The 26,768-nt window shown below is 46.4% G+C and overlaps 1 protein-coding gene and 1 long non-coding RNA gene across 2 annotated transcripts in view; one reads left to right on the forward strand and one right to left on the reverse strand.

The window, feature by feature from the left end:
* TRAM2 (translocation associated membrane protein 2) overlaps positions 1-19,234 on the reverse strand; it is an 80,098-nt gene extending 60,864 nt beyond the window's left edge. Inside the window, exon 1 of the mRNA XM_025381623.1 lies at positions 18,937-19,234. Within this exon, the coding sequence (XP_025237408.1) occupies positions 18,937-19,056 (120 nt within the window). The 5' untranslated portion in view covers positions 19,057-19,234. The remainder of the gene's footprint in view (positions 1-18,936) is intronic.
* A 12-nt stretch (positions 19,235-19,246) lies between these two features.
* On the forward strand, positions 19,247-26,537 carry LOC112622270. Its single transcript, XR_003118964.1, has 3 exons — positions 19,247-20,544; positions 21,589-21,823; positions 25,398-26,537. It is a non-coding gene; the product is annotated as an uncharacterized LOC112622270 (long non-coding RNA).
* Positions 26,538-26,768: the final 231 nt, after the last annotated feature.

Genomic DNA, 26,768 nt, shown 5'->3' on the forward strand with positions numbered 1-26,768 from the left:
GTTCTCTGCAATCTGTTTAGTTTTACACATCCCCCTAATCTGTGACTTCGGCCACGTCACCATGGTCATTTTTTAGACACGAAATGAAGAAAAGGCACTTAGGAATAATCACAGAAGTCGTTCCTGGATGAAGCTGAGCTTGCAAGCTGAAGGACAGTATATTTAGCTTAAATATGATGACTGGGAAGTCTAGGATACTATATTTGGGCAAACTGTTGATTTGGGGTTTGGTAAGTTCTGGTTTTGGCAGCAGCGCCCTTCTCCTGCCCTACCCCCACCTCGGGCCACGTGGGCTCAGCTATAGAGCACAGCTCTCGCACAAGCAAACCTGCAGACTTGGCCTCCCCAGGGCTCTGGGGAGCAAAGCAATTTCTCCAGGGATTGATAGGGTGAGAAACTACTTGCAATCAGCAAGTAGCCAAACTGGATGCCAGAAAAGGAGGAGCCTGGGAGCACCAGGTGGGAGCATGGTCCCATTCTGAGGCCCAAAAGCCCCCCAAGTCCAGTCCCGTAATGAGCGCCTCACCACTCTGGCCATCCTGAACTCTAACTACCAGTTTTCCTTTCTATGGTCCCCATTAGACAGAGCAGAGAGCGTATCTTGAAAATCTCAGAGCAGCTGCTCAATAAATGTGGAATGAACTGAAGAGTTCTGGAGATTGGTTGCACAATGTGGATACACTTCACACTACTTAACGGCACACTTAAAAATGGTTAAGATGGCAGATTTAATGTTACGTGTATTTTACATAATTTTTAAGAAAACACAATAGTGATACTATTACAGCAAACAAAAGGTAATGGCACTTGGATCCTTCTAATACTCACTGTAGAGTGTAGGTTGAGTAATTTGAGTTTAGGAAGTATGGGAGGGTTAATTAGGTAACCTCCCATACACCCTGTTAATGGTGAATCATGACTTGCTGCAACAAAAAGTCACAGAGCGATGGCAAATACAATCCCCCATTAGGCTTTTTCATGTGTCCCAAAGAAGGAAGAGTCAGGAAAACGTGTCAGTGGCTAGAGATGTGGCCCCAAACCCATCCAAGAAATCACACTCTTATTAATTCCAACGAATATTTTTCCTCACACCCTTTTAGCCTCAAGACCTTGGAGCTGGCACTCTTATTTATTAAGAGAGAGAGAAAGAAATGGAAAGCTGTTCAACAACCTGTGCCTTCCTTAAAGGACACGAAGATGGCATTTCACAAAGTGGGATCTCTGGAATGTAACTATACACTACTTGGAAAGAGATGGTCACAGACTTGAGAAATGGTGGATACTACTTTAGTAAGTTTATATGCTCTGTGAATCTCCAAGAAAGAGGGCATACTTCTGTGGCCCAGAACACCCAGCCCCCACTGTCATCCCCAGGGGTTTCAACAGTTTGGACTCCACATCAGGAAAGATCAGTGGAACACACGCGACAGACTACTTGGAATATCCTGAGTTCAGATCCTGGCTCACCAATGTACTAGCTGTATCATCTTGGGCAAGTGACTTGAATTCTCTCGGCCTCCATCTCCTTCTCCTTAAAATAGAGTAAAGGACTCAAGCTGTGAAGTCAGACACTCGGACCTTGAATTGTGGCTCTGGCATTGATGAGCAACGAGAGTCCTTAGTCTGTGTAAACCTCAGTTCACTCATGTGTAAAAGAGGAGGCACCACAGTATCTGTCACACAGGCTGACTGTGGGGGCTGAATGACAGAATACAGGTAGAGTGCTTTTTACAAGACTGAGCACAAAGCCAGTAGTCAATACAGAAGACATGCTTGTTATCTTTGATTCTACAAACTGTGAAGTGCTCTATAAATGCTACCCATCCTCTAAGGCCTAAGTCAAGTCCCATTCTTCATGAAGATTTCCCGATTGCTAGAACCTAAATACTCTCTCACCTCTGGACTTACACCATTTGTAAACTACTATGTTTACCACAAATGTATCTGCATTGAGTCATATGCCAATATGTGGTATTATATCCTACATTGCTATCTAGTGGTTCAGACATAATTCTTATCTCAAGTTTTTATTTTTGTTGTTGTTTTTTCCCCAAACAGAATTGTGGGAAGTTAACTGAATTTAAAAGCAATACACACCTACTGTAAGAAAATTTTTAAAAAGAAACATATAGGCTGGGCGCAGTGGCTCATGCCTGTAATCCCAACACTTTGGGAGGCTGAGGCAGGCGGATCACCTGAGGTCAGGAGTTCAAGACCAGCCTGGCCAACATGGTAAAACCCCGTCTCTACTAAAAATACAAAAAAATTAGCTGGGCATGGTGGCAGGCGCTTGTAATCCCAGCTACTTAAGGAAGTTGAGGCAGGAGAATCACTTGAACCTGGGAGGCAGAGGTTGCAGTGAGCCGAGATCGCGCCATTGCACTCCAGCCTGAGCGACAAGAGTGAAACTGTCTCAAAAAAAAGAGAGAGAGAAACATATAAAGTTGAAAGCTGAAGTCTTCCATAACCTATCTCCTAGAGAGACACCAATGTTGACAGTCTGCTGTGTGTGATCTTTCCAGATGTCGCCTGTGCATACGTAAACATAAGGTTTTTCTTATTAAAATAGGCCCATCCTATACATACTAATTTGTAATCTATTTTTTTTATCAGATATCAGTCAATGTCAACACAGAAAGATTGATCTTGTCCTCTTTCCAACAGCTATAAAGTATTCCGTTGTATGGCTATATCACAATTTACCTAATCCGTTCGTTGTAGGTGGATATTTGGGTTATTTCAAATGAATTCTGATGTTAGAGCAAGAGCTGTGTCCTGTGTCCTGTGTGTTTTGGCATCTCCATGGAGTTAGCACAGTGAGAAGCATTCAGTAAACTGTCGTATGAACTCTGACAACATTTGCTCTGAGTCACAGAGGATTACTGGCTCACAGTTTGTCAAATATAACTCTCAATAACCAGCACTGCTGGGGCAAGCCAGAATAACGGGCAATATTCATAGTACTGGCCCTGAGCTATCATTCTCAGATCAAAAAGACAAGCTGTTCAATATAGTTTCGATGCTGGCTCCTTGCCTATATTAAAATTATTTAACGACCCAGCAATTCCACCCCCCAGGTATATACCCAAGAGAACTGAACACATGACATCCACACAAAAACTTGCACATGCATGTTCAGAGCGGCATTATTCATAACCGCCAAAAGATAGAGACAAATGTCCATCAACTGATGAATGCATAAACAATATGCACTTTGCCATACAATAAAATGATTCCGTCATAAAAATAAATGATTACTTATACACGCTACAACATACATGAACCCTGCAAACATGCTACATGAAAGAAGCCAGGTATTAGAAACCACATATGGTATGATTCCATTTATATTAAATGACCATTTGCGAGTCCAGAGACACAAAGTAGAGAGTTGTTGCTGGGGTGGAGATGCAAGTGGAGATTAAGGTAGGATGGTGAGCAATGGGAAATGAATCCGAACAGTTTTTTGTTTGTCCATTTGTTTTGTAGAGACGGAGCCTCGCTCTGTCACCCAGGCTGGAGTGCAGTGGCGCAATCTCGGCTCACTGCAACCTACACCTCCCAGACTCAAGTGATTCTCCTGCCTCAGCCTCCCAAGTAGCTGGGACTACAGGTACACGCCGCCATGCCCGGCTAATTTCTTTTGTACTTTAGTGGAGACGGAGTTTCTTTTTTTTTATTTTTTTGAGACAGAGTCTCGCTCTGTTGCCCAGGCTGGAATGCAGTGGCGTGATCGCGGCTCACTGCAAGCTGCACCTCCCGGGTTCATGCCATTCTCCTGCCTCAGCCTCCTGAGTAGCTGGGACTACAGGCGCCCGCCACCACGCCTGGCTAATTTTTTGTATTTTTAGTAAAGACAGGGTTTCACCATGTTAGCCAGGATGGTTTCATCTCCTGACCTCGTGATCCACCTGCCTTGGCCTCCCAAAGTGCTGGGATTACAGGTGTGAGCCACCGTGCCAGGCCCTAGAGACCGAGTTTCACCGTGTTGCCCAGGCTGGTCTCAAACTCCTGAGCTCAGGCAATCCACCCGCCTCGGCCTCCCAAAGTGCTAGGATTACAGGTGTGAGCCACTGCGCTGGCCAAACAGGTTTCTTGTGAAGATGATGGAAATGTTTTGGAATTAGATAATGGCAATGTCATAAAGCACAGTGAATACACTAAAAATCACTGTATTATACACTTTAAAAATCACTGTACCGTACACTTTAAAATGGTAAATTTCATGGTACGTGAATTCTATCTCGATTTTAAAATGCAAAAAAAAAAAAAAAAAAAAACTATAAACAGGGGTTATCAACTGGTAATTCCACTTTACCACTCATGTACTGAAAAAATATGAGATTCGATAGAATGTCAAGTGCTGTGCTGGGTTCTAGAGATACTATGGTAAGCAATGCCTCCTGCCCTCAAAGAACGCACAAAGAGGTTGTGGAGTGTGACGGGCTGCACACGATAAACTTGGGGTCATCAGAACCATGATAAGGGAAGCACAGGGAGAAAGGAGGGCTTTCCAGAAAAAGTGGGCTGCAGCTTGAAGAATGAGGAACGGTTGGCCAAGTGATAAGAGGAAGCATGTCCCGAGTAACTTGTATGAGGTGGCAGAGGCAACAGAAACATCATAGAGGAGCTGAAACATAATCAATAGGAAAAAGCCCCGTGATCCAAATGTGCCCAACAGAATAACTTTAAAACTCCAACATGTATTTTGCCTCCTGTTATATACCAGGCACTTGATAGATGCTGAGAATTTTTTTTTAATTAAAGTTCTGGGGTACATGTGCAGAACATGTAGTTTTGTTACATAGGTGTACACATGCCATGGTGGTTTGCTGCACCCATCACCCGGTCACCTACATTAGGTATTTCTCCTAATGCTATCCCTCCCCTAGCCTCCCCACCCCGCCACAGGCCCTGGTGTGTGATGTTCCCTTCCCTGTGTCCACATGTTCTCATTGTTCAACTCTCACTTATGAGTGAGAACATGCGGTGTTTGGTTTTCTGATGCTGAGAATTTAGCAGGGAGCAAGATCAATGAAGGCACTGGTAGAACTTTCAGTATGTAACCATATATTTCCATGGGTATACAGTAAACAGTCTATGGCTAACTGATTCACTGACCTGGACATGGTATTTTAAAAGGACCAGTAAAATTTGTCAATACCTATCAAAAAATACGAATGCAGTTAATGTTTTGACCTTATCATCTCACTTCTGGGAAAATATCCAACAAGATAATGCCCATATAGGTACAAAATGACATATGGACCAAGATATTCACTGGTGCATTGTTTATAAGAGCAAAACACTGGAAACGACCCAACTGTCTGTCAAAAGGGGACTGGTTAAATGAATTAAGGTGACCCTGCACAATGGAAGACTGTGCAGCCTTCCACATGAATGAGGAAATTCTCTGCGTACTGACATGGAAAGATCGCCCAGATATTTTGTTAACTGAAAAGGCAAGGTGCAAAAGTGTAAATAATACACTTCATTTTGTATAGGAAAGGAGACAAACACATAGATAGACAGACAGATATAAGTATATATCTTATTTATAGCTGCTTACATTTTCTTAAATAAACCCAACAAGACAAATACATAAAAGTCAATAAAAAGTAGTTACTTGGGGCTGGGCGCGGTGGTTCACGCCTGTAATCCCAGCACTTTGGGAGGCCGAGGTGGGTAGATCACGAGGTCAGGAGATCGAGACCATCCTGGCTAACACGGTGAAACCCCGTCTCTACTAAAAATACAAAAATTTAGCCGAGCATGGTGGTGGGCGCCTGTAGTCCCAGCTACTTGGGAGGCTGAGGCAGGAGAATGGCATGAACCCAGGAGGCAGAGCTTGTACTCCAGCCTGGGGGACAGAGCAAGACTCCGTCTCAAAAAAAAAAAAAAAGAAAAAAAAAGTGGTTACTTGGTGACAAGGAGCTGGATGAGAACAGGTGGGGACGGGCAGTTCTTAATGAATTCCTTTTTATGTTTTTTATTTTTGAGTCACATGAATGTATCACCTAATGGTACCGATTCAAAAAAAAAAAAAAAATTTAAGCCCTAAAAGGCTAAGATTATAGGCTATCTGCATGCACATGCTAAAGTAGCCAGCATTCCTAATGTGCTCAAAAGCATCTCTTACTGATTACCCGAGAACCCAGAAGAGACAGCATGGATAGAAAAGCTTCAAATGACCAGCAGCAGCAGAAAGGCAACTCAGACACACACCATCCTGTGTGTACATGGGACCATACCTGATAGATTCATCCTGACTACGTGGTAGGTACAGAGGTGCTGGGGATACTGAGAACATGTGAAACACCTGTTTCCTGGGGTTGTGGAGGGATGGCTCACGGCAAGCGCAAGGAGCCATGCCCTGCCCTAGTACAAATTGGAGTCACTCTCATGCTGAAAAATCTTCAATGGCTCCCTATGACCTAAGCTGAGGACCAAACCCAAATTTTTAAACAAACACCTCCATGGCCAGAACCCTGCCTGCCAGTCCGGTGTCACCTTTCACCACTTCCAACCTTAACCGGCCCCTACCCAGCCCACTCTGGCAATATAGAGAAACTTGCCATACTCCCCCTGCGCCCATGCCTTCTCTCTGCCTGGAACTCCCCCTCCCCAGCACATCTGCCTGCCCCATGCCCCTCGAGCCTCAAGGACCAGCCCAAACTTCTCCTATTTAAAATGAATGGTCCCTACCCCTCCCAGGGGGGTTATGCTCCCTTCCCAGACAAACACACTGTACCCACCACACACAAGAGCAGCAGTGACACTGTCATTCCCTCAGGACTCTCAACTCAATGGAGGCAGAATCTTCACCTCTTCATCCTTTATCCCTAGCCCCAAGAACAGGGCTTGGCAGAGAGCAAATGCTCGGTCCAAGTCTCGCTGAATGAATAAACAAGAGAAAGACAGAGGTGGGGAGAAGGGAGGAATTAACGCTCTCAGGGCAGAGGGGCTGGGAAACACCTTCTGAGCAGGTGGTGCTTTTGCCATATCTGAGGTGGGCCTTAAAAAAGAAATAGCAGTTATAGGATGAAACAGGGAATGAGATGACTTGGAGTGCATGGTGCATGAACAAAAGTAGAGAAGCATGAAGGAGGAGGGAATGTTCAGGGAACACAGGTAGGTTGGTCTGCAATGAGGGTCAGAGCAAGGATGAGGCCTGTGGGAGGTGCAGAGTCCAGGACAAAGGCTGAGATTGCAGGGAAGCTCTGACGCCAAGCTAATTGCCCAGCCTTTAGGCGGGCACCTTGGAAGGAGTCTAAGTAGGGAGACCCAGGCTTAGCTCTGTGTTTGAAGACAACCCGTGACAGCTATGAGGAGAAAGGATCAGAAAAGATGAGAGTGTGGGGTCCAAGTTAGGACCAACCATAGCCATTTAGGTGAGGAATATCAAGTGCCTGAGCTAAAACAAAAGATCATCAGGACGAGAGGAGACCTGAGGGCAATTCAGGAGGTAAAACCACTGAACTTAGTGAACAGACATTGGGGGCAAGGCAGGGGAGGGCAAGTGATGGCTGCAGGTTTCGGTTCCGGTATATACACTTGCTGAATTTCCCTCTTCTAGAGATCATGCAAACTACAGTCATGCATGGGGATGGCGGTATGGGAGCTAATAAAATTGTGGTGTCACCAACAGGCCTTGGTAAGAAGACCCCTAGATACTCAACTAGTCTGCTAGAAATCAGACAAAGGGAAAATCTCACTGCATCTATTTCTAGGGGGTCTGGCAAAAGTTTAGAGATGAACAGCATACAATGGATCAACCAGTCTTCTTCACGTTATCACACGCACTTCAAAAAATTACTTACTGACACCTTCATCGGAACTTTCAGGTGCAAAATATAGGTAGACCCCAGTACATAGTGAGTGCTAAGTAACTTTTTTGAATAAACGTCACATACAGGCCATGCCTACTTCTTCTGTCCAACGAACATGCCATGGCCCTCCCAATCTCCACTATCTCTAGAAAAGCCTCCACAAAGGTAGTTCCACTCCCTCTGCCTCCGCTGAACACCGGAACAAAACCAGTTTCCTTAAGTAAGGCCACGGTACTTGCATGCAAACTTCTTTATGGCTTATTTAGCTAATAAAACAAAAGGTAGAGGGAAAAGATGTTCTAACTCACTGGGTCCCTACCTTTTAAAAAATTAGAAGTTACATGAGATGCAAACAAATACCTTTTTTATTATAATAAGTCCTTTGGACACTTCAGTGATAAACCATATGAAGGCAACGCAAGACAGTGAAACGGAATGATGTGCATGTTACAGGAGCACCACCAGCATCACAGCACACCTCAGCATTATAAGAAGGTCTAGGGAAAAGCCCTTTCTCTCTCCCAGCTTTCACTGTCCTTGCCCACTCCACCACTGCCTTGCTGCTTGCCTGTGTTACATGAAACATAAGAGAAAGAGAGCTGAGAACAGCCTTGCAGTTTCTGAAGTCTCTGAATCAACACCAGAGACAGTTCAGCTGCTTCGGGGGCTTGCTTCCTGGTTGGGGGTTGAGACTGGAATGTCCCCGGGTGGAATTTCTCACCTGGATCAGTGCCTCAGCATCCTAACCAGACTTCCTGTCTCTAATCTCTAGTCTCTAATCTCTAATCTCATCCCCCAAACCACTCTGGTAGTCTCCAGAGCAACCTCATCCCACCGCTGTCTTTCCTAACAGTCTTTAAAGGCTCCCATTACCTCCAGGACAGTCTCAACTCCACAGCAGGACCTAAGGGGCCCTCGAGTGATCTGGCCCCACCTCCACCCTTGTCCCTTGTCCCCGCTGCGTCCCACCTCCAGAGCATCCTATGACACCAGTGTGCTGAGTGTCCAATGCTCCACACCAGCTCATCTGTCTACAAAGGATGGACTGTTCTATTGCCCTCCCATATCTCCTTCTTTGGCCTTATCTAGCATCCATCTATTCCTATCCTGAGCTGGGAGACCACCCCCTCCCAAAGCAACCCCTCTAGCAGACTACACTTACTGAGCACCACCGTATGCTAGACCAGGAGACCCACATGGCAGCTCAAGTGGGGTAGTCATCATCAAGTGACTGTACTTGCCTTCTTTTATCTATCTCCCTTACGAGATGGTAAATTCCTTGTGATTAAGCAACGTGTCCTTTTTCTCTGTGTTGCCAGCATCTAGAACGATGGTTCACACAAAAGCACTGCTTAATCAACATTTGCAGAACTAGGGGCAAGAGGTCAAAACCAGCTCAGTTCAGACTCACGTCCCTTGGGCCATGTGAGCAGCAACCCAAATGGTAGGGCTGAGAAACCAAAAACATTGGTCAAGTTACACTTAGCTATGCCACAGCTGCAGGCTAAAGGCGTGGTAAGTGGTCAGTGAAAATCTGGCGAGGCCATAGTTGTCATGCCTGAAGTTATCTGGACCCAGGAAATGCAGGGAAGAGTAGCTGAGAAGCGTCACATTCTCTTCTTTCTGAAGCTCCAAAATGAGCACAGTAGAGAGAGTTGTATCAACAAATATGTTAGCTGGCTTGCATTTCATATTTCAGTGTTTTGTACAGAGTAAGTGTATTTGCTGAATGATTATAAATAAAATAAAACTCAATGGCCAAATGGTTGAATAGTGTTGAATGTGGATATTTCCCAGGCTGGGCGAAGAATGACAGAAATGTTTCTTTTACATTTCTTGGGTAATAAAATGTACTATGCAGCAGACCAACTTTGCTTTTTACTTCAGGGCTATAAAATTGTAGCTTTCCAGAAATTTCTGCAGATGAATCAGTCTGGATAGCCAAATTCTCCATATTGCCACAGATTTAGTTTTGAAACTTCAACATTGTTCATTATGGATGGTGATTTTAAGGTCACAAAGCCAAGCCCAGATTCTTTTCCAATATACGGATTTTCTCCTTCTCCACCATGGGTTCTGCCTTTAAGCTGTATTTCACGCCAACCCCGAATTTGTGCTAGAATCTGCTTTCAACTCAAGTAATAAATGAAACCAAGATTAGCAGTGAGCCCACTAACCTAATGGAGGCACAGTGTTTCCCTAGTTACTACTCCTAAAGCTAAAGGATTGGGGGAAGGTGCCTCTCTCCTTCTCCTCCCAATTTCTGACTGGCAATTTAGTTTTATACACATTTTCCAGTCCTGTTCTACAGGCCCTTTTTAAGAAGACACAACCAGGCTACCAGACATTCGACACATCCATGAAGCAGGTAAGGCCCAGAGAGGTGAAGGGCCTTGCATGGGCCACAAGGCTATGTAATGGAAGAAGCCAGGCCCCTGTCCTCGCCCCTTTCACTGCACGCCTCCCTGCTGCAGGCCTTCCACTGGCACCAGCCATAACTCATCCCTTAAGAGCCCTGCAAGAAGGGCACATGTTCCAGCCATCATACCTAAACCAGAGCCCAAACTGCTATTTTTTTTTTTTTTTAATCAACTACCACCCGTTCCTTTCTACTTCAACATTCCTCCTCCAAACAGTCACAAAATCCACATAAACAAGTTATTCCTTGCCCGTTGAGGTCACAAGTTGATCCAGTACAAAGCTGGACTACAAACTAAAAACACAGTCTCTACTACTCCAAAAGCGTGGGTCTGAAAAGTTCCAATTCTGCTCTGAGTTCTGAGGAATTCTCCTCAGCCGGAAACCAGGCATTGTGAAGCAGGCCCTGTGATTTCCTGCAGGACTCCAGGAATTGCTGGAGGGAAGGCCTGTTTATCCTGGGATTGCTCCTCCAGGTCAGGAGCTCCCAGACTGCTCTTAACCTTCAGGAAAGGAGCTGATAAATAATTGCATAAGTTCTGTCTCTACCCTTTGTCCTGAGGTAGGTACGTCCTTCTCCCTCTCCAATAGCCACAGAAGTCTTCATAACAGTGGTGGGCCCCTCAACAGTCTCTTTTTAAAATTCTCTATAAAAAGAAAAATTAAACACACTCTAAGAGAGAATATCTACACTTTTATAATAAAGATGAAGGAACAAACTGATTAAACTAACAATACTCTGTCCCTGCAAAATTCAGGGGCTTTATTAAGAAGTCCTCTTTCCATTTTAAAGGCAGGGCAACTGAGGCTCAGAGAGCTATGTCCTTCTTATCAGAGGTACAATCATCAGCTCCACCAACCCAAAAAAGACATTACAGATCATGTTTGGGTTTGATGTTTAAAGTCTTAAGAAACCATATGGAAGAGTTCTCCTAACTCCAGCCAGGGTTTCAATCAATACAGGCCAGCAACTTGGTCTTGGACTTTCCCAGCCTTCAGAACTATGAGAAATAAATGCAGGGCCAGGCGCAGTGGCTCATGCCTATAATCCCAACACTTTGGGAGGCCAAAGCAGCTGGATAACCTGAGGTCAGGAGTTCGAGACCAGCTTGGCCAAAATCGCAAAACCCTATCTCCACAAAAACACAAAAATTAGCCAGGCATAGTGGCAGGTGCCTGTAGTCCCAGCCACTTGGGAGGCTGAAGTGGGAGAACCGCTTGAATTCAGGAGGTGGAGGTTGCAGTGAGCCAAGATTGCACCACTGCAGTCGAGCCTAGGCGACAGAGCGAGACTTCATCTAAAAAAAAAAAAAAAAAAAAAAGAAAGAAATGCAGGTTGTTTAAACCACCAAATCTATGGCATTTTTGTCATAGCAGCCCAAACAGACTGCCTTTACGCAATAACGTATGTATAAGGGTACCAACTGTGCCTCACAAGGTATCTAAAAGGGACCACCACTCTTCTCCTTGAACACTGACCACATTACACCTAGGGCATTATTACTTAATTTAATAAACCACCCTTTCCATCAACAGCAATGGCTAGAGGTTGAGGTCCAACAGTATGAGGATGCACCTGCCACTCACATCAAGTTGAAGACCTGACTCCTATCCACAAACAATCTATCAGCTTTAAGCTACCACACTAAGACCTCTTTGAGGAGAGGGACCCCACCTATTCATCTCTGCATTCCCAGAGCTCAGCACAGGCCCAGAACAGGCACTCAGGCACTCAATAAAAAGCTGCCAAATAAATGAGCACAGCACTCAATTTCAAGACTTCTACATAAATATTGGCATTCAAAGGTAGAGTCTAGAATTCCAGAGGGCAGAGCTGTAGAAGACCACCAGAGATGAGTCAGAAGACTTGGATTCTAGCCCCCGTTTTGCCAAAAATTCACTCTACTATCCTGGGCAAATCTCCCAGTCAATAAGGGTCTTATTTTGTTTTTCTATAAACACAGTAGAAGACTTCTTAGGTTTCCCTCTAAGATTTTAAACTTATAAAATACAAAGTAAAGATGTGCCCTTGAGCTACAGCTACAATGTTAACTTGATGATAAGGGCAGTAAAAATATAACAGCCAGAGTCATCTTCTCTTACACAGATGCTGTCTAGCAGCAGGCAGTAACTTTACTAGTAGGTAAAGCTCCTGTGTGTTTGCTTATGTTCACACGTTATATACACACACATTTGGGTCACTCCCTGTAGTCTCTTTCAGGGAGATGCAAATTTCAATAATTGTTCCAGGCAGAAAAGCCTCCAAGTGGAACAAAGAGCCACAGACATTACTTCCAGGTAATAAACAGATTCCACTCAGACAAAGAAAAATAAAGCAGCCTGTGGCTACATTCCATAGACGCCCCATTTGTGGAAGCATTAGGGCTGAGCTCTACATGTGAGCCAGACGTTGCTGAGTTCTTATTTTGGCTCCGACTCTAACTTGGAGTGGATGGTCCTTGGCCAAGTCTCTGCTCTAGAAGCCAGGCTCTGGATGAGTATGGCAACCCCCATAAACCATCCCGATTACAGGGTGAGGCGAGTGAAGCATTTCACAGATGTAAAGTGCTGCCAGCCCCCTCCAGACAAATGAGGAAAGCCATCACAAGGCAACGTGGCTTAGTGGAGAGTCACAGGCAGCCCCTCTCCTAATCCTGGGCTCCTATAAACTCACCAGAGGCCTCAGAGATCTGCCTCAATCCTCCCTGCCCCCCCCACACACACACCCTGCCTCCATTTCCCCTGCTGAAAAGCAAGGACTTTTTCCAAGAGTCACTTGCAAAGCTCTTTAAACCACACAGTTAACTCGCAATGTTAACCAGCTGCGACCAGGTTAGGTGTGGTTCTCCTCTACTGTGGGACATCTGAGACAGTAGAGGTATACCAAGGCAAAGTAATAGAATGTATAAAAGATGAAGGTCTGTTTGTGAAATAAGAAGGGCTGTTCAGGAACCATGTTAGTACTTTTACTGTTCCCCCCGCCCCCACCCCCGCTCTTTTCTTTAACCATTAGGTACCAATGGATACCAGATACACAGAGCTGAATAAAATGGTTAAGAGATACTATCAGTAAAGTTTCCCACCAAAGCCTGCTAATAGTGCTCTCGCTGATTAGAAAGCACTTCTGTCATTTGGGAACTCTAATCCGCTCTTATCAACCCTCTGGCTTCGTCATTTATCAGGGTGGGAACGAGAGGTACATCAACTATGCCACAGAGTGATTTCTGGGGCCCCTGCCCATGAAGAAGCAGATCAAAAAGGAGCTCATGCCTGCCAGAGTGAAGCTTTCACCATAGCAACACATGTTATTCTACAAACAGTTGGGACTAAGGCGCTCTGTTGTGACTGGTCCGGACGGTGCCCCCGAGAAACGAGTGACTGAGGGTTCAGACAACAGAGCAGGCAAGAGAAAAGTGGTACCTATTTAACTTGCAGGGCAGTCTCCCTGTGGTTTTTGCTTCTCCACAAAGTTAATAGTGGCAGCCCTAAGACCCTCCAGTACCCACAGCCTGAGTTCTAATAAGATGGATGTCAAAGAGAAAACAGGTGTTCTCCGTGGAGCAGCTGCACCACCAGGCTCCGTGGGGAAAAGAAGTTCTGGGGTAGAGAGATTGGTCTGTTTGGAGATTAGATGGCTAGCAGTGGAGAACTTGGGGGAAAGGTCTCCATCTCAAAACATATCATCTCTAAAACAAAATACAGCCAGGAAGCTCAGTGAGCCACCTGAGGATGAAACATAAGACTCCCAGACCCACCAATGAAGTCAATAACAATAGTCATCCGTGTACTTGTTGAGACCATTAAGTGTCCACGTGCCAGATACAGTGCTGGGTATTTTTACACATATTAGCCTTCACTGGGTAGTTAGGGTTAAAAAGTCATTAGCTGATCAATGTCACTTTCCTGGATATCACATTTGTGCCAAGGAAAGAAACAGGAAAAATCAGTGTGCCCTTACATCCCATAGGATAGAATTACACTTGAGGCTTGACCAGTAGAAAATCTAGCTCCAAATGTCTGCTCTGTTGCTCATATCATGGAGGCATCCGTATAGAAATCCAACCACAGAACAAGAGCGCCCAAGAGAATAAGTAACCCTCCTTGGTTTCCTGTTTAACTTCTCTAGAACACCATGGATAGAGTAAAAGGCTAAAAGGGAGATGCATAAAGTTAGGAACTAGAAAAGCTGGCAAAGGCACTTCTTCAAAAGTGCATTAGAAGTTAGTCAAAAAGGCCAGGTGCGGTGGCTCAGGCCTATAATCCTAGCACTTTGGGAGGCCAAGGCAGGCGGATCACCTGCAGTCAGGAGTTCGAGACCAGCCTGGCCAACACGGTGAAACCCCGTCTCTACTAAAAATACAAAAATTAGCCGGGTGTGTGGCACGTGCCTATAATTTCAGCTACCCGGGAGGCTGAGGCAAAAGAATCACTGGAACCTGGGAGGCAGAGGCTGCAGTGAGCCGAGATCGCACCACAGAGCACAGAACGAGACTCCTTCTCAAGTTGGCCCATGTCCACAGATGTATATGTGCGCCATTTGCATATGTCTTTCTATGAACACAATAGGAGCAGGATTGTTTTATGATGCTGCTAACATTCACAGACAGGACCCGCAGCCACATTTCAGGTTATGATGCCTACAGGTATGTCTGGGAGGATGTGAACCAGTGCCATGGAAGCCATGTACTAGCAGGTGGTGACATAATGGGCTCCATCGTATATGCTACAAACATTTCACCCTGACAAGTCAATCAGTGTCAGGAGCAGGGAAGAAGGTGGTTCCTGAAGAAAAGGTAAATCTGCCAAATCTGCCTCCAAAACAATTAAAAAGCAAAAACCAGCCACCACCAAGAACTCCTCTGGGTCCCTAAACCTTTAAGTCATCACAGACCAGAAAGAAACCAAACTTACAAATGATAGGCTCAGAATTGTGGAAACATTCCTTTGCAGCTGCAGAGCCTGTAAATGAGCTTAAAAAAAAAAAAAGTTTCAGTCTTGAAATGACATTTGAAAGGTAGTATATAAATTGCTTCCTCTCTTCAGTGCACCCCCTTTTTCCTCATTCTCCATTCACTAATGAAAGACTTTTCCTCTTCTCCTGCCTGTTTCAATTTGAAACGTGGCACAGAACGGGACACTGGAAGGAGAAGGGAAGGTCGGGGGAGGTGGCTACTTTCAAATCTGACACACATACCCTCCAACCGGCTGTCCATACCCTGGTTGACGGTCAGGCCAGACTCCACCTAAGACAGGACTGAAGGACCAAAGAGGAGAGTAGAAACTCCCCCTCGTGCCACCTCTCCCAAAAGCAGACTTAACGGTGGAAAGGAAGGAGGGGGAAAATAAAGTTCCACATTCCTGACATTTTTTAGCCAAGTGCTGTGGCCGCACAGAGCAGCTTCTCTATTCCAAGCAGCCTCTGGGACTGGGAGAAAACCTGGGTTCAGGGAGGGAAAGCTGCCCCCTGCCTTTGAAACAGGATGGCTCAAAACTAAACCAAAATTGGGGTAGTGATAGGGGTGGGCGGCGAGAGCAGAGACAGCCTTTCATGTGTGTTCCCAAAAGGAAATTATCCCAAGGGAAAGAATTTAGAGTCATCATCTCCCTGGGGACAGAGAACTAGTAAGCCCTGGGGTCCCTAACAGGGAAACAGAAGCCCCCTGAATGCAGAAGAGGTGACCAGTGAGTTGGGGAAAGAGCAAGGCAGGGATGCAATGCAGACACAAGCGCTGTGGCCACCTGGGGTGTGGGCTGACAGCGGGAGAGGGACCCAGCCCATTAGCAGACGCAGGTCAGAGGACCCCAGAGGAGGAATGGCCAAGAAAGTCGCTCTTTGTGGGAAGAATTATAATTGAGTTTTCCTGGCTCAGCTTCTGAATGAAGGCATCCCTAGCTGGGGCCAAGTCAGAACCCCAAGAGCCTATGTCCTCTCACCCATTTCTCCCATTCCCCTTGTACCTCTTCCTGTCGTCACTTCTAGGAAAAGGGTGATGAGTCCCCAGTTGCACCTACCATCCCACCGTATGCATCCCTACATACCCACACATGCACACCACACACTTCCAGAGGGAAACCCAGAAGATTCTAAGTGATATCCAGCCAGTCTTGTGCTGGGTTATGAGGCGTCTCCCCCTGCTTTACTCTGAGTATGACGATGCCCATATTTGTTTCTCTGTGGTACCTACAGTATCCAGGACGCTTCTGATCTCATGTGATAGAGGCAGCAGTTCCAAACTTCCCCTCCCCACCAACAGGAACACTTATCTCTGTGGAGAGTTAGTCAGTAGGGAAAGACAGTGAGGCCGCCCGCCATGTGCCCGGCACAAAAGAACACAAGACCTTCTTACTGGAGGCTTAGGGCAAAGCCCTCTTTCTCCCAGAGAAGCACAGACTGATGATCTCACAAAGTACCTCCAAAAGAAGGAGACAGCTGCCCTGCAGGTTCTGTAGGTTCAAGGTGCTATGGGAACAAGCGATGGGGTTGGCAGGAAAAGGGGGCCTGTAGGCATTTCAACCAGGGGCCTAGGTACATTCCCCAATCCAAGCCTAAGGGGGAGAAAGAGTAGTTTTGTTTGTTTGTTGTTTTTCTCGTCTTGGGCCTTTCTCTTTCACCAGGTACTGGAAGTAAGAGTTCTTAGCACCTTTCAACTTCTAGAGTGGCAGGTTTAATGCACAGGACTTTCCATAAGACTAGAGACCGGGGGAACGAGGTAGGTACCAAACTCAAGCGCTGGCAGCTCTTTCTGAGCAAAGATAAAGCAGGTAGGGCCACGAACCCTAACAAATGCTAGAAATACGAAAGAGCCACAGGCTATGCGAGAAACTTGGCTGCTGCAGAGCCTGTGGCTTTGAGGTTTACAGCTGTCACGTGTATCTTTCCAGCCACACCCTCCAAGGCTGGGGACACGCACTTGGAGTCCTCTTAGAATGGAGGACAGCAAACAGACAGGAGAGAACGCACTGGGCAAAGGAAATTCTGTTATTTTGTTAAGCTGTTATTATAATAAATAATCACAGGGCTTCGGGCACAAGAGACTTTTTCATGTTGGTAGATGTTATGGCTTTTGTTGCTGATATGATCTCAGTTAAACCTTACAATCACCCTGTGTGGAAGACCAGTTCTATGAACCTCTTTAATGATGGAGAAACTGAGGCTGCAGTCAGCTTTCAGTAAGACTAGTCACAGAACAGGGACTGAGACACAGGGATATGACTCTGTGTGACACCACACACTTTCAGGGGAGAACCCAGAACAAGGTGGAGCAAGTCTGATCCAATATACCACTAGAGAGAGCTATGAGAGGGAGAGGAAGGACAGAGGGACTGAATTAAAGGAGCACTACCAACAACCGGAGTGGAGACCCCAGTCCTAGCACCACCGTTTATTTCCTACAGACCCTAAAGCCCAGCCACGGACACATTCATTCATCCAACCCTGACTTGGCCACCACAAGAATGTTCCCAGCTTGAGAGCAGCTTCGCCAGCCAATTAGGGCCCTTGTCATTCATAGAGATACAGGGAACCCGGAGACAGAGGGACAGGGAAGGAAATTTAGCCAGGCAAGCCATCCTCCATCTCCGAGGAAGTTTGTAAATGATCACAGCTTCCTAACCCAACCATGAGAATGCAATAAGCAACCTGGCCCAGACGGGAAGACAAGGAGTCTCAGGAACCAGAGGAGACTGCGGTGAGAGTGAGGGGAATGTCGCTCATATATCTCACTTCTGAGACAAGATATACCGCAACAAACCCATGCCAACCTTCCTCCAGTTCTTCCCACTTTTGAGTATCACATTTTTCTTGCTCTGCAAGAGTAGGGAATCCTTCCCATCAGTCTTGTGAATTCTGACCCCCTGCTGGCTTTCTACAACTCCCTGCCTGGGAGGCCAACACCAGGACATTGCTGTCGGGGTGGGATCCCCATCCTCTGCCCACCACTCCTACACTATAAGAGAATCAACTTCCCCAAAAAGTGGAGGGTATCCCTGTCTCTCTTCTTGTCTCTGTAAAGGGGGTGAAACTCTGGGTCACCGCAGATGTATCTAAAGGGACAGTCCACGGAGTGGTCAAGGATATCCAAAAACTGGCCTTCTAGAGCACAGCAAAAAAGTGGGAGCAAGAGGAGCGCAGAAGGCCACTGCTGGGATGGGGCCAGGGCCACACGTGAACATCCCAGCACGTTCCAGAGCTGAGATGCAAAACACCCAGAAAATCAGATAGGAAGTGGAAAAGGGTCAGGGTCTCTCCTACTGGAAAAGCCCAGAAGAGCTAGCGGCCACCCCTCGGGGGAAGAGGGGATTGTGCAATGACTGCCGGTCTGGGAGTCTCTGGGCTTGGCTCCCGGACTTCAGAAAGGAAACCCCACGCGTCAAGCCAGGGTGGCAGCGCGGCGGTTGGTTCGAGGCCAGGCTGGGGTTTCAGGGCTGCAGACAGAGCTGCAGGATACGGTGAGTCCCCAAGGGAGCGGCAGAGCATGGCATGGCTGGCACGGCGCGGAGCTGAGGGTGCTGTCTGGGCTGGCCGGGGTACAGGCCGGAGGGATACAGTGCACAAAGCTGGGGTGCAGATAACGTACACGGCAGCCAGGAGCCCCAGATCAGAGGAGGGCCCTCTGACCCGCAGGGGTGTGCCGGGTGGCGCACGACAGGGGTCAATGTCCCTCCAGCTCCCTCCTCCCCAGGCTCTCACCTCGAACATAAGCCCGATGAGGACGCAGAGCACCAGGCAGAAGCCGATGTCCGCATGGTTGTGGATGACGAACTCCTGGCTGAAGAGCGGGTAACTTTTCGTCCTCCTGCGGAAAGCCATGGCAGCGGGCGCGCAGCGGCCGGCGGGGCCCGCACCCTGCGCTCACGAACCGCAGCGCAAACTTCTCCAGCCCCGGCCCGGTCCGCCCGCCGGCCCGCCGCCCGCTCTCCCACAGCCGCCCGCCCGCCCAGCGCGGAACAACTTCGGGGCCCGCCCCCTTCCTCCGCCCGCCCCCGCCCCCGCCGCCCGTAACCGCCCCCGGCCGCAGCCCCCGCCCAGCCCGCGGCCCGCACTCGGCGCGCCCGGCCCCGCCCTCCGCGCGCTTAACCCTCTAGCCGCTGGGCACGCGCTGGCGGCCGGGGCGGAGGCGTCCGGGGGCGGCGAGCGGGACCCGGCTCCTCCTCGTCCCGCGCCAGCGCCGCGCCCGGCCGCATTCTCGGGGCCGGGGGCTCAGCCGCTCACGGCGGAGAAAGCAGGCCGCGGAGGAGGCGGGCGCCCGGGCCTGCCCGGACAGGAAGTGGGCCCAGGTTTCCCACTCCTCGCTCTGCTCCTTCCTCCGCGGCAAGGGCAGGCCCGGGAGGCAGCGAGCGCCCCGGGGGTGGCCGGGCAGCCGGATGCTCTCGGGGTTGCGGGCTGTGGCCCTGGGGGTTGAGGGCAGCGCGGGTGCGGCGGAAGCAGGGAAGCTGCGAACCGGCCTTTTCGCTGGCCACAGCGCCCTGCACGGACGATCAGTGAATGGAGATTACTCAAGTATTTATCGAGAACTTGCAGTGGGCTAGGCACGGTTCAGGTTGTGTGAATGCGCAGATCAACACACCGAAAGACCCTGCCTTAGGGGAGCTTTCCCTCCAATGCGGGGAGAGGGTGGATGATTGCAGTTTTGCCCAGTAACTTTTGGGAACCTCATGCCACCATTTATTAGCTACACACATCTCACCGAAAGTCTACCTTACATATTAATCAGAAGAAGTGGAAGAATAAACACAGAAGAAGCAAAAAAGGAAGGCACTTTCTCATTGAAAGTTTCTATTTAATATTGTCTTAAAAGTACTCCTGGAAGGACAAAAGGTGTTTTTAATAAATTAATTTATATTCTCAAATATTGGATTTAATCCTACCAGTAATGAAGGAGTCAGTTACTTTCTAGATGTGCAGAAATTACGTAATTAACAAAAAACTAATTCCTATTCCATTTTTTATTAGGTCCACAGTTGTTTCACTTCTAAGTAAATATGATTTTTTAAAAGTGGCACGGGGTGGAATGTGATTGAGAAAGGATAGAGTTCCTAGAGAAATTTTACTTCCTCAATTTACACTCCACCTTACTTAGCATACAGTCTTGGGTCTGTAATTCCCTTATCTGACTCTCAAGGAAATGAAAAAGTAGTGCCTAGATTGGACTAAACCTCATTTAACTTCAAGACTGACCTTTCTCAAAGTTGAACCTTCGTCTTGTGAGGAACAGAAAAGATCAAGAATTGTGAAGCACCTCGATTTTCCAGTTGTGAAGATGTGTTCAAATTTTCAACATGCGGCCACGTCTGTGAGGTTGAACTTTTTACAATTGGTTTATTTATAGGTTCAGATGGTTGAATTTAACAGTTACCCCCACCGCTGCTATTATTATTATTATTATTATTATTATTATTATTATTATTTTGAGACAGAGTCTTAACTCTGTCGCCCAGGCAGGAGTGCAGTGGCGAGATCTTGGCTCACTGCAACCTCTGCCTCCCAGCTTCAAGCAATTCTCATACCTCAGCCTGTAGCTGGAACTACAGGTGTGTGCCACCACACATGGCTAATTTTCGTATTTTTTAGTAGACATGGGGGTTTCACCATGTTGGCCAGGCTGGTCTCAAACTCCTGACCGCAAGTGATCCGCCGTTTTTTGAGACAGATTCTCTATTGCCCAAGCTGAAGTGAAGTGACGCCATCTGGCTCACTGGAACCTCCTCCTTCCAGGTTCAAGCAATTCTCCTGCTTCAGCCTCCCTAGTAACTGAGATTACAGGTGCCCTCCACCACCCCCTGCTAATTTTTGTATTTTTACTAGAGACAGGGTTTCACCATGTTAGCCAGGCTAGTGTCGAACTCCTGACCTTCAGTGATCTGCCCGTCTGGGCCTCCCAAATTGCTGAGATTACAGGCCACTGCACCCGGCCTTTTGCTACACTACACTACACTACACTACACTACACTACACTACACTACACTACTATACTATGGGCAGCACAGTAGGTTTGTTTACACCAGCATCACCAGAAACACGTGGTTAATGCATTGCCCTACCGTGTTACAGTGGCTATGACATCACTAGGTGATAGGAAATTTTCAGCTCCATTGCAATCTTGTGGAACAACTGTTATATATATTGTTTGACCAGAACATCATTACATGGCATATGAGTGTATGTCCTCCAGTTTTTCAATATTCCTCCTGTCAAAAAGAGGCAATTCATTCCCCTCCCCTTGAGTGTGGGCTGGACTTAGTGGCTTACTCCTAACAGATAGAATATAGCGTAAGTGATGGTATGTGACTTCCAAGACTAGGCTAGAAGAGGCATTTGGGGTTTCTGCTTGCTTTCTCTCAGGTCACTCCCTCTGGAGGAAACCAGCTGCCACTTTGTGAGGATACTCATAGTCCTGTGGAGGCATGTCCTCCATATGGCTAAGGCCTCCTGCCAACAACCATCACTGACTTGCCAGGCATGAGTGTGCCACCTTGGAAGCAGATTTTCCAGCCCCAGTCAAGCCTTCAGATGACATCAGCCACTGCTAATCTCTTGACTACAACTTCATGAGAGACCCTGAGCCAGAACTAGCCAGGTAAGCCACTCCTGAATTCCTGACCCACTGCACCTGGAAGAGAATAAATATATGCTATTTTAAACCACTAAATTTTATTGTAATTTCTTATACAGCAAGAAGTAGTTAATACTGCTAAGCTTACAATCTTTTTTTTTTTTTTTTTTTTTTTGAGACGGGGTCTCGCGCTGTGTCACCCAGGCTGGAGTGCAGTGGCGCGATCTCGGCTCACTGCAAGCTCCGCCTCCCAGGTTCACGCCATTCTCCTGCCTCAGCCTCCGAGTAGCTGGGACTACAGGCGCCCGCCACCACGCCCGGGTAGTTTTTTTTTTGTATTTTTAGTAGAGACGGGGTTTCACCATGTTAGCCAGGATGGTCTCGATCTCCTGACCTCGTGATCCACCCGCCTCGGCCTCCCAAAGTGCTGGGATTACAGGCTTGAGCCACCGCGCCCGGCCAGCTTACAATCTTTTAGAATAGACTGAGACATCATTACAATTCAGTGTGATGCTGGTGACTCTTAAGAATAACCTGAAATATACACGCTCTGAGTACAAGCAAAAGGTAACTTAATTCTGTCTGGGGGTGTGGGGAGGAGGTCATTTGGGCTGGGCCTTTACCTGACAGATTGTACTGTCAGAGAATGCAGAAAAGGTGTGGTAGATGAATTTGGAGAGTTAAGACAGAGCTGGATTGTGGCAGGTTTTGCATACTGTGATAAAGAATTGTGACTTTATTCTGCAAACAATGGGAAGGAATGGAAAGTTGGTGCTTTTCGTTTGTTTGTTTTTGAGATGGAGTTTCGCCTTTGTTGCCCAGCCTGCAGTGCAATGGCAGCATCTCTGCTCACCGCAACCTCCGCCTCCCGGGTTCAAGCAATTCTCCTGCCTCAGTCTCCCGAGTAGCTGGGATTACAGGCATGTGCCACCACGCCTGGCTAATTTTGTATTTTTAGTAGAGACAGCGTTTCTCCATGTTGGTCGGGCTGGTCTTGAACTCCCGACCTCAGGTGATCCGCCCGCCTCAGCCTCCCAAAGTGCTGAGATTACAGGCGTGAACTACTGCTCCCGGCAAGAAATGGAAAGCTTTTAAGCATGACCAGATCTGTCTTTAGAGAAGAACTGTCAGGAGTATGGAAGACCATCCTGATTTAAACAGGAAGACCACTTTGGAAACTATTATAACAGTCCAGTAAAGTAATGAACACTTCTCTCTTTTTTTTTTGAGACAGGGTCTCTGTCACCCAGGCTGGAGTACAGTGATGCAATCACGGCTCACTGCAGCCCCAACCTCCTGGGCTTAAGTGGTCTTCCTGCCTCAACTTCCGAGTAGCTGCAACTACAAGTGCACACCACCATGCCTGACTAATTTTTATTTTTTTTTAGAGACAGGGTCTCCCTATGTTGCCTAGGCTGGTCTCGAACTCCTGGGCTCAAGTGATCCTCCTGCCTCTACCTCCCAAAGTACTGGGATTACAGGCATGATCCACTGTGTCTGGCTAGCACTTCTCAAAAAACAGTAGCAGTAAGAATAAAAGGGAGTTGAATGAGTCAGAACTTGCATCTGGGATGACAGAAATGATGGTGGGACCATTAAAAAATTTATTTGGAATAGCAGATAAAGAGCATGTTTAAGGGAGGAGAAGAAGGTGGCCTCCACTTTGAGCAAGCTGAGGTTGAGGAGCCATGGAACACTTTGACAGCTCAGTTGGAAACTGTTGGATTGAATTTGGGGAGGGAAAATCACAACTAAAGTATTTTCAGTTCATCTTCAGTAGGACTGTTGAAGTTATCAGGTGACATGAGTGTTCCTGAGAGAATGAGAAAAAGTCTGAGTTCAGCAGAATCCTGGTGAACCCCAACACTCAGAATGGGGGAAGATGAGGAAAAGGAAAGGGTGGCGTAGAGGAAGCCACGACATAAGAATTTCATTAAGGACGGGTTGAATCAGGCAGAACGAGAATGAGATGAAGCCCCTAGATTCAGCCATCCTGGCTTTTAGAGACCACTTAATTGAACATTGGAGTGGGCTTAACAGTAGGTAGAAGTTGAGAAAAGGAGGTGGGTAAAAAGGTCTATTTGTAAAAAAAAAAAAAAATGTTTTGTGAGAAAAAGAGAAATGGGTGGTGTTTTGAGGGCTATGGAAGATCTAAGGAAGGATCTTTAAATTATATTTAATTTTTGGGATTGGAACATATTTGGAGACAGGAAAAACCAGGAGACAGGGAAATACTGAAAATACTTGAGATACGGGAGATCAGTGATGAAACCGAGGAGGAGACCGGAGGGTGGCTCCAGCAATAGGAACAAAAGGGAAAACTCTCCTGACAAGGATCAGGGACCTAGAAATGGGCGAACACAGTTCCATCTGGATGTGGAGGAAATAACAACCCCTTACATTTATATTGCACTTTCCAGTCACCCTGTGAAGGAGGTAAGACAGTTATTACCAGCCCTTTCTTGTAGCTGTTCTGAGACATGACTGACCAAGGGCCACATAATGAGTAGGTAGCTGAAGCTGGACTCAGACCAGCCTGTTAGGCTCTCAGCACAGGGTTCCCTTTGCTGGACCACACTTCAGCCTGCTCAGGCTTCCTAAAGCACAGCACTGTCAGGCAGGCACTACCTCTCCCTCTCTACCTATCTAGTCATGGCTGCCGACAATTCGGCTCTATCCATTTTTTTTTTTTTTTTTTTTTTGTTTTGTTTTTGAGACAGAGCCTTGCTGTGTCATCCAGGCTGGAGTGCAGTGACATGATCTTATCTCACTGCAACCTCTGCCTCCTGGGTTCAAGTCTCTCAAAAGTACCTGGGATTACAGGCATGTGCCTCCATGCCTGGCTAATTTTTGTATTCTAGTAGAGATAGGGTTTTGCCATGTTGGTCAGGCTGGTCTTGAACTCCTGGCATCGAGGGATCTGCCCACCTTAGCCTCCCAAAGTGCTGGGATTACAGTCATGGGCCACTGCAATCGGCCTCAACTCTTAACTAAATTAGATTACTCCCTCTTTAAAAAAGCAGAACTTATGGTTTCCGATCCCTATGTCTGTGTGTTTTTGTTCACCTCTCAATGTTAACCATCTTTCAAGACAAAGAGTGTGCACCTCTTCTATCACTAAGCTTCATGGCATTAGTCTGGGGGCATCGACACAGCAATTTGTGTGTAGCTATCAGCTAGGACCAGGTCCTCCTGCAATCGGTATGTTTGTCTATGAGTTTTACCCCTCATTACATGGTGCAATCCTTCAAGGCATGAATCCTGCCATGGAGTACTGTCATAGTCCAACAGCATAAAGCACAAGAGTCCCACATCTTATGTTCTCATCAGATATTGGTTGAATGCATGATTGAATGAGAGATGCTGTTGCCATGGGCTGTGTAAGAATGACCACTATCCCCAACCTTATCTACTTGGAGCACAGCATGCTTTTGTGTTGATGAATTCTTTCCAGTAGCTGTCCTTTCCCCAAAGTGGAAAATGTATTTTCTCACGTAACAAGAAGCCCAGACTTAGTTCATTCCTAGGGATAAGTAATGCATCAAAGACCAGGATCTCACTATCCACCCACTTTGAAACTTGTTTGCTTTTGTTGCAGGCTTACCCCTCATGGTTACAAAGTGGCTGCAACAGCTCCAGGTATTCTATCCTTTAACACAGAATAACTCAAACAACAAGACCCAAAATTCAGACAAGAAGGAAAGGGACTTTTGAAGAGTGAAGAAAACTTTCCTAGAAACCTCAGACTTCTCCTCATGCCTTATTGACCAGATTGTATCTCATGCCCATTTCTAAACCAATCGTTGGCAAAGTGAATGGTATTGATGTGATTAGATTAACTTTACCAAGAATGCGTCCTCAGAGAGGCTGAGAAAAAGTCCAGCCTCCTTTGAAGAGCCTGGCTACCTTTTACCCGAACAAAACAAGAACTCTGATGAAAAGAAAAATGGAGAATTTATATGGAGCAGGCATCCAGAGTGTCTATGCCAGGATTTTTTTTTTTCAGTGCATTTCACCAGTTATATTTTTATCTAAATCTTTACCTTACAAGATATGTGGCACATTTGCCTAAAACAAGCCTTGCTTTCTGATTTCTGTGCACTCGGCACTTAAACCTTGCAAATGTCATTTACCTAACAGTCACTGTCAAGGAGTACCTGGCTAAAGAATCTCCAGCTAGACAAAGTAGAAGTATCTGTGCTCTGGCAGTTGAATATATTGTATCAGGCTCAACAGCAGCTTTCACCAAAGGATGAGACTTCACAACCATTAGATCTTCTTTTATTTTGTTTTTATTTAAAAAAAAATTTTAACACACCATTGCTACCTTGAGGCCATTAGATCTTCTTACCCCCAATACCACAAAAATTTAGTGGAATCAGGGGTATATCAAGGCAAGTGGAGTAGGGGAGCTGGAAGTGGTCAGCCCCCAGGGCAGGCAATGAGGGATTGTGAATTTGGGAAGAATTTTAAAGCAGTGATACAGCTCTAAATGCAATGTACTATCCTGGACTTAGCCCTGGAAGAGAAAAAAGATATTAGTGGAAAAACTGATAAAATTCAAATAAAGTCTGTAGTTTGGTTAATAGTATTGTACCAATGTTAATTTCTGTTTTGATAAATGTACCATGGTCATGTAAGCTGGATGAAAGGTATGTGGGAAATCTCTCTACTATTTCTGTAATTCTCCTGTAAACCTAAAAATATTTCAAAATAAAAGCTTTAATGTTAAAATTGACTGAAAATTGATCCGCTTTTTTATTATCACCATGTGCTGCACATGCTAAACAATTTTAGGAATAAAATACTTCCTCCCCTCCTCCAAATCTTTCGGTCTAAGTTCTAAACAATTGCTGTTTAGAATCTTAATAATATGTATGTAAATTTCAACTTAGCATATTTTTATTATTTATCTTTTAATGAACTTTGCAGGCTGGGTGCAGTGACTCATGCCTGCAATCCCAGCACT

The sequence above is a fragment of the Theropithecus gelada genome, chromosome 4, assembly GCF_003255815.1.
Source record: "Theropithecus gelada isolate Dixy chromosome 4, Tgel_1.0, whole genome shotgun sequence".
In the NCBI taxonomy this organism is placed as follows: Eukaryota; Metazoa; Chordata; class Mammalia; order Primates; family Cercopithecidae; genus Theropithecus; species Theropithecus gelada.